General features: G+C 46.1%; 1 protein-coding gene across 1 annotated transcript; it reads left to right on the top strand.

The window, feature by feature from the left end:
• Positions 1-8,730: 8,730 nt before the first annotated feature.
• LOC121837716 lies at positions 8,731-9,591 on the top strand (the record flags this gene model as incomplete). The annotated part of the gene is made up of 1 exon (XM_042293504.1): positions 8,731-9,591. A coding segment is annotated over one exon (798 nt), but the record flags the coding sequence as incomplete, so codon positions are not given.
• Between the last annotated feature and the right edge of the window lie 1,620 nt (positions 9,592-11,211).

Below are 11,211 nucleotides of genomic sequence, written 5' to 3'. Positions count from 1 at the left end.
AGAACGTCTTTTATTTATAATTTTAATATAAAACATTACGTATCCGTTTAAGTTAATCGAGTTCATGTTTGATTTGACGTGCATCAATATTGTTTTCTTTTCTTAAATGTAATGGCACGGTGTACGATTTTGTCCAAACAGCGATTATAAGTGAGGTAGCTTTTTCGTGTTTTCTACTTTCAAATCTGAAAGAAGATACTGGAATTTCCTGATCTCATTACTCATTCGACGATCCGCCAAAGTAGGATATTGCACGGCGGACGCAATACAAAGTTCCCGATGCTATGTCAGCAAATAACTCATAAAACTGACATATTAAAAATATAAATATTCTGCAGAGCAAGAATGTCGAGAACCTATACCCTTCTCAATGTGTGACTCCGGTGCTACTATGACGCTTCAGTACTACTTCGACAACAGAACTGACAAATGTGAACATGAATATGATTGCGGAATTGCCACAAACAGCTTCCTGACCGAAGATGATTGTAAACGAGAATGTCCGTATGGTGAGTTCGCCATGCGTTCTGATTTTTTTTTTCTGGTACTTTGTGTCCCAACAACCATTACAGAGTAAAGTTACGCTTTATATATAGTTTTTTGAGAAAATACACGTCCCAATAGAGATTCTGTTTACCGTGACTTTAAAAGCAGATCAGCCACTGAGTATCTATGAAAAGATCCACCACTTCCCTTACATTTCGGACGATCCAAAACAGCAGTCCAAGGAGGACGTACCACTGGTGATGCAAATCAATCAACGTTGCTGGCGAGGCTATGAAAAACATAAAGTCTTTGTAATGTACCCCTTCAAGCGTATTGGGTTTTTCTTTTTAATCTATTTAAAAATGCCTTGGCGCAAATAATGCGTAGTTTCAAATGTCAAGTTAACGATCTCCGATTTGCGACAAAACGTTTCAAGGCCTACTCCGCTCCTATTTATTGCTGGGATGAAGAAAGCCACTCAATCAAGGAGCAATTTTGTGCTTGTGTCCTTCTAAGGTGGTCACCAGTCTGAAAAGAAATACACCCCATAAAAGACAAGGTCGAAATAATATTGCAGTTTCGTCTTTTTCTTACTTTAGCCCTTTCTCCTACGGTCTGTTTGCTTCACCTTCACGCAACCCCGATCAGCATAACCAGAACACAACAAATTCGAGACATTCCGTGAAACACACGGACATGTGAAACGATGGTCAGGTCGCACAAGAAATCGGCGAGTAAATTAAACACAACAAGAAGAAGATAATTGCGAACAGGTGCGAATGGTTGGCGCAGTCTCAGTTGAGCTAGGCGGGCTGCAGCGACTTTTTATATTTACAATTCGTGATGTCGTGCGCTGCCTACGCGCGCGGCATCACGAGCTTCCATTGGCGAGTCGTACCGGTATTCTTCTAGTAAACTGCAGTATAAGTTGCCATCACCATCTGGCATTGCTTATTTCTTAGAAATCCGATAATATGCCGCATATCTAAGATTAAAACGTGACATATCTTGATTTCAACCTTTGTACTTGCAGGGCAAATTGCTTCGTAAGTCTGACCTCCGGGAAGCTGGTAAGTTATTGAAATTAACCAGTGTCTCACAGAAAAATGAACCTCGTAACCAACAATACCAACCATGTCAGGCACTTTTTTTTTTATATCTCAGTTAAAACGAAAATAACAAAAATCCAACAGAAAGCGTATATTTCTTGCAAGTAATTTTTGGCGGTGTTTACGCAGACAGATATTGATTCGCAGTTGCATTCGGAGTGCTTTGTTTTTCAATTATATAAAAAGTCGACTTGGTCCGAAATTAAAGCTTTTAAGCCACAATCCATAACTTGCACTAGGCAAAACAATATGGTTACGTATAGCAGTAAAACACCCTTTAAGGTCCAGCTCTGCTTAGCTGAGATTCAATTATTCAATTCTTGTCTTGTCTAAAACCACGCCCCAAAGTTCCGAACTGCAGTTCTATTGCATACGGTCGTTTACACGCTAGAAATACATAAAAAGGAAATATATAGCCTTTGTTTCATTAAAACCTCGGCACTAGCTTCGAGCCTCACTGAAGCATGTGCACATACTTGCGCTAGGTATCCTGAGCACAATATTTGAATTTTCGGTTTCAGACCTAAACCTATCAACACAAACCCTGTTTAGTATCTACTACGTTCCATCGCGATTGGTTTGGAACACTTCAACAGTATAAAATAACGTTAATAGATATGAATCATTAAGTATTCCAGCCTAACGGTTCTAAACCTTTTAGGAGCTATATTTTCAATGAAACTATTCCATTCATACTTTGTCTGCGTCTCATTTAACCAGACCTGCCTGCGGAAACCAGTGCGGCGTGCATTGCGCTTCGTAAGCGCAGTGCAGAAATACTTCGCGATAATATGCCCGATATCACTCCAAGTTTACACCGTGTGCGCAATTTTTGAGTAAATGCACTGCGATTAAATACATCTAGTCTAATGTACAAGAGGTCTGAAGTTCTAATGGATGGTTTACATTCAGAAAGAAAGAAAGCGCCCAGCGGCACTAGGTCTCGAGGAGATGTCTGCTGTTGCAGCTTGAGGTGCTTATCTAAATAAAATCATGAAAAAAAACTACATTCTTCGTTTTGTTGAATTATGAGCATATGTGTGAAATCAATCTATAATACAGGTATTCATTATTACGATTTTTGCACTTATGAAGCCACACCTCGTGAAACCGTCAGTGAACTGTGAAGTATTCCTTAACTATTAGGAAATCTAGATAATGCAACACTCCCTGGAAGAATAATGTCGACTTTGGACCAAACTTGGCAAATCAACGCTGGCCAAGGACGGTGATGATTGGCTAATGCTCGCAAAAGCAAGAAATGTTGCTCTGGGGCAGTCGTCATCAGTCAAGCAACTGGACTGGTCGGCTGGAAAAGCAGTAACGAGCTCGGCCTGAGCTTGTCAAGAGTAATTTGGCCAAGCATGTTCCGAGCTGGGTTCGAGCATTCTGACAGAATGCCGCTTGGCCTAGGTCTTTCTAACCTCTGTGTATTTATACAGGTGGTTTTGCTAATTTATGCCATGGTCTAAAATAAGCTGGTGGACTTTATCGATATCAAAATAACGCAGTGTTGTTCAAAGTCTTATTGAACAATCCAAGGTATGTCTTTGAATGTGTGAAACTGGCTAATTCATGCTGAATAATTAGCTACATTTTTAAATATGATTTGAGTGTGAAAACACTTAAATATGTGGGTTGTAGGGAGTTTTTATGAACATCTCATAGTGTTGCTTCTGGCAAGGTTGCCTTTCATCATCTAATTTCTTAAAAAGGTAAAGAAAGCGATCGATATTAAAGAAATATATCCTAGGTGACTAAGGTCCTAACGTGTAGTTCGGTAGTGAGTAGTCACGTAAGAGTATTTTTAAATCACAGGCGCTTTCCTGAGTACATGAAAAATTAGACAAACAAAATCTACTTTGACGGGAACGACATAATTGGATGTTCCTCGACATGCTGTGCAACACAAGTAACATTTATGAGTTGTAGATAGGTTGCGAGAATGTTCTGAATGTTATGGGAGTGTTGGGAGATTTTGGGCAACAGTCCCCAACATGTTTCTGACACAACAGTGATTGGCACGACAAACACGCAGCGTTACGCTACTGTTTCGAACGCCATGCTAATTGGGGAACTGTGTATTAAATTTCCGGAAGAAGCTGAAGGTACAACGTTGGCTAGGCATCACAGTTTAAATGCAGAGCAACTGCAGCGCGCGACATGTTCCTTAAGCAACGTGGTTTCAGTGTAGTACAGACGCGAATATCGGAACGTAGTGTAATGAACTGTTTCCAATTTGCTTCTTACGCAACATTGATGGGCACGACAAAGGCACAGCATTAGGCCATTGTTTCGAATTCCATGCTGCCTAGAAAACCGTGTGCTGAAAGATCTGCTGAAATGTCCCAGGATACCTACCGAGTGGTTCTGCCGTCACTGCCTACAGGTACTGAAGTTTTGAACTCTGTATTCGCTCATTGTGACATTACCGGACGCCCGTACAAGATTGACCATTTTCAAGGAGAAATGGAACGCCACGGCGTTCTAAACGACCTCAGTGGAGTCGGCGCGTACCAGATGAACCATGTTTGGCTCTTCACCTTCAACTCCCTGACAGCGAAGCGAAAAATTCTGGAAGCCAAGCAACTTGTGGTGAAGGAAAAAAGGTGCCTGCTCATCGATCCCGATGAGTGCGAGGCACGAATACGGCTGCACTGGATCGCTAGGTTGGACATTTGAGAAAAGGTACATGGAAGTGACGTAATGCAAAGGAGGAACGTATCCTAGCAACACTCACGTGGCGGCTGTGCCCACTTTGACGCCACTACGTCATCGCAAACTTGACACCCGTCACCCGTTTGAGCGACGTCCGGAACCAACCACCGACGAGCGGAAGTAGCTACGCATTCCCTGAGGCGTCCCTACGCGCGGGATACGGGGTAGGATTTACTACGACGCGGGGAGCAGTTCCTGCGTTTAGCGAAGGAACGGCAACCAATCCTGTGCGTCGCTGGCCGTCGCATCTGTTCTAGTACAGGTAAAAGTATTCAAAAACAATCAAAACCTATTGGGCGTTGTTAAAACAAACCGCTTTTTTGTACCCTTTTGCAATACATTTAAGAATTAATTGGAGAGAAAGTTGTCCCAATATTATGCGGGATGTGCGCTACGGGCCTTCTTCAAACCAAAATGTCGAACCACGAGGAGCCGGGTGTGCCGGGGCAGCGGAAGGGTCGGCGGAACCAACGCGGAGCACGCGAGTGAAGGCTGCTTTAGTCAGAAACAATTTTTTTATCTTTCGGGAACTTGCTATTGCTGTGCTCAAATAAGAATGTTTGGCGCAACATCTGTGATAATTGTTTCAAAGTGGTCCAGTGTTTATATGGTGGTATGCTAGTCAGAGAATATATATATATATTTTTTTTCCTTTCGAAATTTAACTATTGTGCTCAAATAAGATTAGAGTGTTCAACAAGATATCTGTGATATATACTTAAGATTGCCCAATTGCTTACATGGTTCCAGTCGATGCTCAGTTTTACTTCCAAGAATGAAATATTACATTCCATGTTATCACACTTTTATTCATAAAGTCACAGGTTTTTCTTTAAGAAATAAAGCAATTTTCAAAGCAAACTACATGTGCACTGTCTTGAGATAACACAATCACCTAACTTTGATGAAGTACCATAAAAGAGATAATAAAATGGAGCAGAAGGCAAGACGCTTTGAAGCATTTGTAAAATGAAACAATGTCCATGACAACAATATCCCTGGTTCAATCAGCAACTAAGCAAAAGCAAGCATTTCTTTCTAGAGGTAGTCTAAATTACTTCTGAGTTCTTTGCAGGGGCAATCCAGATGACCTGTTGGTCTGGCAACCAAACCTCCGAACCTTTTCTGTCACTGTCGACTGCGTCTCGTGCCTTCTGCTCATAAATTTAAAAAAAAAGGCTGTATCGATTTCACCGCGATGCACTCGACACGTATCCGGAGGCAGCACGCTGGCTGTGCGACGAACTTCACAAGGTGTAGGAGCTGAAGAGAGTATGTAGCTTGTGGACGGCCATGACTGTGGAGCAGGAAGGGAAGAGTGCACTTTACGGCTTCCACGGGGAGGGCTTCACTGAAGGCAAGGATGTGACGGGGTCCTTGGTAGTCAAAACCTCAGTCGTGGTGGCGAGAGGTTCCCTGTCGCTGGCGGCGTCCGTGCTGGGCACCACCGCAGCGACGGCGCTGAGGGGCTTCCCGACGGTGTCCCTGGTGGTCGGGACTACCGTCGTGGCGGCGGACCCCTTGCGTGTGGCGCTTCGCACGGGCACGTCTGCGGCGGGTTCCGAACCGGGCGACAAGGCGCTGCCTCAGAGCCTTCCCCCTGTCCGAGAGGCCGACCGGAAGGCCGACCGGAGGGCCGGCAGGAGCCAGCCTCTCGGGAGCCGACGCTGACCTCTCCGAGCTCGGCTCAGAACCGTCCGAGCTCGGCTCAGACTCCAACTCTGACTCTTCAGGGTCGGAGTCTGACTCCGGTTCTGGCTCGCTCGATGCAAGGCAGATGTTGTGGAGCACTGCACATGCCGAAATAATGGCGGTGGCTGTTGAAGGGTGGTAATACAGAGCCCGGTGCCTTTGCAGACACCGGAATCTGTTTTTCAACAGCCCGATGCAGCGCTCCACAACAGACCTGATCGAGGAATGCGCCTTATTAAACCGGCCGCAAGCGGTGGAGGTCGCGTGGTTCCCGGGGACAGGGGTGATGAGCCAAGGCTCCAAGGGGTAGCCGCTGTCACCTGCACATGTAGAGGATGGAACATATTACATTCTTTACTTTTTAAAATAAAAGGCAAGAAAACAGCTGTGTGCAGCTATGCCAATTATAATGTAACTTAAGTGTGACTTAAAAGTGTGTTCATATTTCTGCACTACAGTATCAGTTTACATTATGATTAATTAGCACCAGCTTGCCTGCAAACTCCCTGTTATTTCATGTAACTATGTGTTTTCCTGGTAAGTTGTATGGGATGTGTGCACGATTCCTTAGGGGTGCTGTGTTGTATGCAAGTGCATTATTAGGCCCTTGCATCCGACAGATAAAAGCTCTGTTGCTTTTGGGAGTGTGGCCGTGACCTTAGGCACGGGCAGAGCAGAACACGCTGGCCTTGTCTTTGGCAGGCAAGGGGATAAGGCGCCAGTTCGACGAACCTCTTTCTTAATCCTCGGTGGAGTTGGAGATGGGGAAAAGAGAGGGGGTGGTTAGATTGGAAAGGAGTCAGGTCCTGCTGGGACACGGAGGGTCTAATAGGGAGAGCTATATAGGCAGACCGAAGAAGAAGGGTCAGGGAAAAGAATCCAGTGTGTGGGACAGAGACGACCCGAGGACAGATTTGGCGAGCCCCAAGTGGCCAAGGAGGAATTGATCCCATTCCGTACAAACTGACGACCGTCAAAGCGACCAGGCGAGCCCCCAGGGATCAGTGAAAGAGCTCCAACTTCATGCAAAAACCAACCAGCAAGAGGGTACACGCAGACAGTAACAGTGAGTGGGCCGAACCGGACAGCGACTCGCACTGCGGTCGCATGCCTTGCATAGTCTATCACTGTCGTGAGATTGGTGTAGTGTGGCTTTCGTAGCCTGCAGAGTGTGAGAGTTATGTGGACATAAACAGAGATTAATGGCCAAACTTTGGGTGTTGTCTCACTTCAAGGAGTTCCAGCAACTGTATCTGTGTGCCTCACAACAAGCACAGTACGTGTGGTACTGTGGCTTTCAAGCAGTGGGAGCCACCGTGTGCGTAAGGAATGAATTTATGCTCACCAAGCAGGAAGCGGCCGTCGCGTGGCACCTCTTCTTGCTCGAGTTGGTTTCGGAGCCAGGGAGATTGCCACACGAAGGAGTCGTGCACCGACCCGGGATACCGTGGGTCGATGCACATTATCCGGCAGTCGGCGTCACACACCTGAAAGTGAGAGAGATATTGACATGTAATTACATGAATCCACAAGTAGTAGATTGTACTTATGGTTCACAAAGCAGTCGCAATTTCAGAACCTTTTAAGTTATTTTGTCTGACACATGCATGTCAACACACCTTCCTGGATGCAAGGTACAACTAACTACCTTGAAAAAAAATAATGTGTTTTTTTTTTACGGAAGCTTGCACGTTTTAACAGAAAAGTATTATTTTTGGGAGAAGAGTCTCACGGCTCACATGTTACGTAGAGCACACGCTCGCGCAGTCGTGAGACCCCACAGCCCGCAGTCATAAAACGGCATACTTAAACCGTATCGGCAATATGTTTTTTTTTTTTTTCTACAGATTTGGGGCGCGTTTTGACAACGTAACATGAGTGTACTTACCACCATCACGTTGAGGGCGTAGAAGTACTTGCGGCACCAGTACGCCGCCTTCGTGACGGTGGGGTCGTTCTAGGACGGGCCGACGATGGAGACCATGGTCCCGTCACGCAACCGATGACGCCGGGTATCCTGCCGAGCAGCCTGAAGCCCTTCTCCGCGTCGAACCTCTCGCTCGGCGTCTCGGGGAAGTGGATCCAGCCACGCTGGGCCCCGAGACGACGCACGATAGCGACGGAGACGGCGCGGACCGCAACGCTGACTGTCTTTTGGTCCCGCGCTACGTGTTCGTCGCTCGCCACCATGCCTTGGAAGCTCCCCGTGCCGTAGAAGCGCAGTGCACACAATACTTGAAGCTCCACAGTCATGACCGTCCACGAGGTACGCACCCTCCTCACCTCCGGTTCCTCGCAAAGTTCGTCGCGCAACCACCGCACCACGATCTTGGACAGGCGGTATTGCTTCCGAAAGATCTCCTCCGGGAGCTCGAATGCATCGCGGTGTTCCCGATACAGCCTTTCAGGCGAAAAAAAAAGCTCTATTAAAGAAAAAGTCGAATTGACGAGACGACGACTCTTCGCCGCAGAAAACATGTTGCCGATGACACCTAGTTCCGAGCAAGTACCTTTTGAAACGTACTCGGTACAAAACGAAACGTCATTTTGTTGTCACGTCCGGTAGCCGACTCCGCCCAGTTTTGCCGACTCCGCCCACATTTTTCTAGGGAAATTACGTCACTTTTGTTTCCAACCAATCAGACGTGATGACGTCACTTCCGTGTACTAAAAAAAGGTACATGTACAATGTCGAACCTAGCTATCCTGGATACCTATTCACATAAGCGACGACACAGTGCGGAGGGCCCTAGAGCCTTATGGAAAAATCAACGAAGTATCCCGCGACACATGGAGGGCGGAAGGCTTCCAGAATGTTCAGACGACGACAAGGCTGGTGAGAATCAACCTAAAGGAAGGCGTCACCAAGGAAAACCTCCCGCACCAGCTGCGTCTGTTCGGCAGTAACGTTCTCGTTCTTGTCCCCGGAAGAGCGCCTCTCTGCCTTCGATGTAAGAGAACAGGCCACATCCGCCGAGAATGTCGCGTCCCTCGCTGTGACAAGTGCCATCGTTTTGGTCATGAGCAAGAGGATTGCATCCGGACGTACGCCACTATAATGCGACCGGCTCCCGAGGAAGACAACTCTGAATTCTTCATGGATGAAGAAGAAGCTTCGAAAATCGAAGACGGCTCTGGGCACCCAACCACCACCCATTCCCAAACACCTTCAGGGGCTGACAAACGAGGCGCATCGCAAGACGAAGACACCACCGCATCGATTCTCGAAGCTGGCAAGACAGCTGCCTGCGTCGGAAACGGCACAGACATCGTCAAGGCCGCTCCAGCCTCCTCTAAAAGCCAGCGACAGAAGACAGTCGACGGGAACGACCTCTCCTTAGACGATGCCACCGAAGTTGACTCGGAAATGGGCGACAGCTCGGATCCCTTCAAGCGACCGCTAGATCGCGTCGAGGAGGAAGACCCCGACCTTGAAGGGCCTGACTGGAGCAAGCCACAAGGAAGAAAGAAACGCAAGCCCCGAGCTCCACCGGATGGCCAACGAGAGCAAACCTCGCACTAGGTGGTTGTGTTCACATAGAGAACAGTTACCGACAGTTCATTACTTTATTTGAATATTTACTCGTGCTTGTCGCCACAGCTATGAATTATGTAAGTTTTGCGTGAATTTGTTGTAAATCGCTCTTTATTACAAACCTCCTCCTCCGCCCCAATAATGTTTGCATCGAAATTTCCCACTTTTTCTACTAATTGCTTAACGCTGGGTACACTCAATATTAGAGGTTTAAATTCTACTCGTAAAATGTATCAGCTATTACGTTTGCTTCACGAAGAGCAAGTAGACTTTTTAGCCATACAAGAAACACAAATGTCGAAGGAAGAGCAAGTTACGAAGGCGCTACAACCCTTTCTTACTTCGTACGAAGTATGTGTAACGCATGCAGTTGGCACGGCACGAGGCTGTTTTCTGTTCCTTAAGAAATCTGTCCCCCTCTCTGATGTTAGTCTCATCACCGATGCTCATGGACATTTTATAATATGTGACTTTAATTTCTTTGATGCACAGTGGCGAATTATTTGTGTCTATGCCCCGTGTAAAGCCAGTGAGCGAACCTTGTTCTTCCACGATATGTCACACTACATCAAATCAAATCGGACCACTGTATTACTGGGTGACTATAATTGTGTATACGATGCAGGTGATTGATTTCCAATAACGCGTAATAACGATGCTAGTGCAAATCGTCTGAGTGAAATAATAGCGGAAAACAATATGGAAGATGTTTTCCACATATCGAGGGAAACTAAACAAATTCAATTTACGCACTTTCAAGAATCTTCGCACGCACGCCTTGATCGTGTTTATGTTTCTGCTGACATTGTACATAACATTAGCTCTTATTGTGTAAAACCAGTGTTTTTTAGTGACCACTGCCTCGTAAAGGTCGTGATTGGAGAAAACAAAATTCCCAAGGCAAAGGTTAATTGGCGGTTGCGGAAGCTGAACACCAGTCTGCTTAAAGACAAAACATTTGTAGCTACAGTAGATGACCTGTTAAGAAAAATAACAGAGCAGAATGAGACATGTCCATTGGAACGATGGGAGCGGTTCAAAGAGCAAGTGAAAATGTCAGCAATCGAGAGATCGAGCACGCTGAAGTTCTACGCTCGGGCAGAAGAACGAAAACTGCAGAAGGATTTACGCACTTTGTGCGAAGCTGAATGTGAATGCCCTGGTTGGGGAACAAAGGATATCGCGAAAGTAAAATCACGTCTCAAGAAATTCTAGAAAGAGCGATACGAAGGCGCTGCGATACGCTCGAAGACACAGCGGTTTCTTTGTGGTGAGCAACCCACTAAACAGGCCTTGATAGCAGAAAGAAGGTATGCTTTGTCCAAAGAAATCCTCGAAGTAGAGAGAAATGGCACCATAGCTACAGACAGAGCAAGCATTGAGGATGCCTTTGTGGACCATTATCGACGACTTTTCGAGCTCACACCAGAACGACAAGAAGACAAAATTGACGAACTGCTGTCTTTTATGCCGAGAATAGATGACGAGACAAAGAAATGGCTGGAGGGACCCGTAAGCCTGGAGGAAGTCGAAAGGGCAATAGGCGACCTGCCCGGTGGTAAAACTCCAGGCCCAGACGGGATTTGTTCAAGCTTTTACAAGAAATTCAGAAAAGCACTCGCTCCCATTCTTCTCGCTGTCATAGAGGAATCTTATAAAATAAAATCATTA

This window comes from Ixodes scapularis, unplaced genomic scaffold (genome assembly GCF_016920785.2).
Source record: "Ixodes scapularis isolate PalLabHiFi unplaced genomic scaffold, ASM1692078v2 PGA_scaffold4__175_contigs__length_147842914, whole genome shotgun sequence".
Classification (NCBI taxonomy): domain Eukaryota; kingdom Metazoa; phylum Arthropoda; class Arachnida; order Ixodida; family Ixodidae; genus Ixodes; species Ixodes scapularis.
Note: the sequence above shows the minus strand (reverse complement) of the source record. Positions and strands in the feature narration are given on the sequence as shown.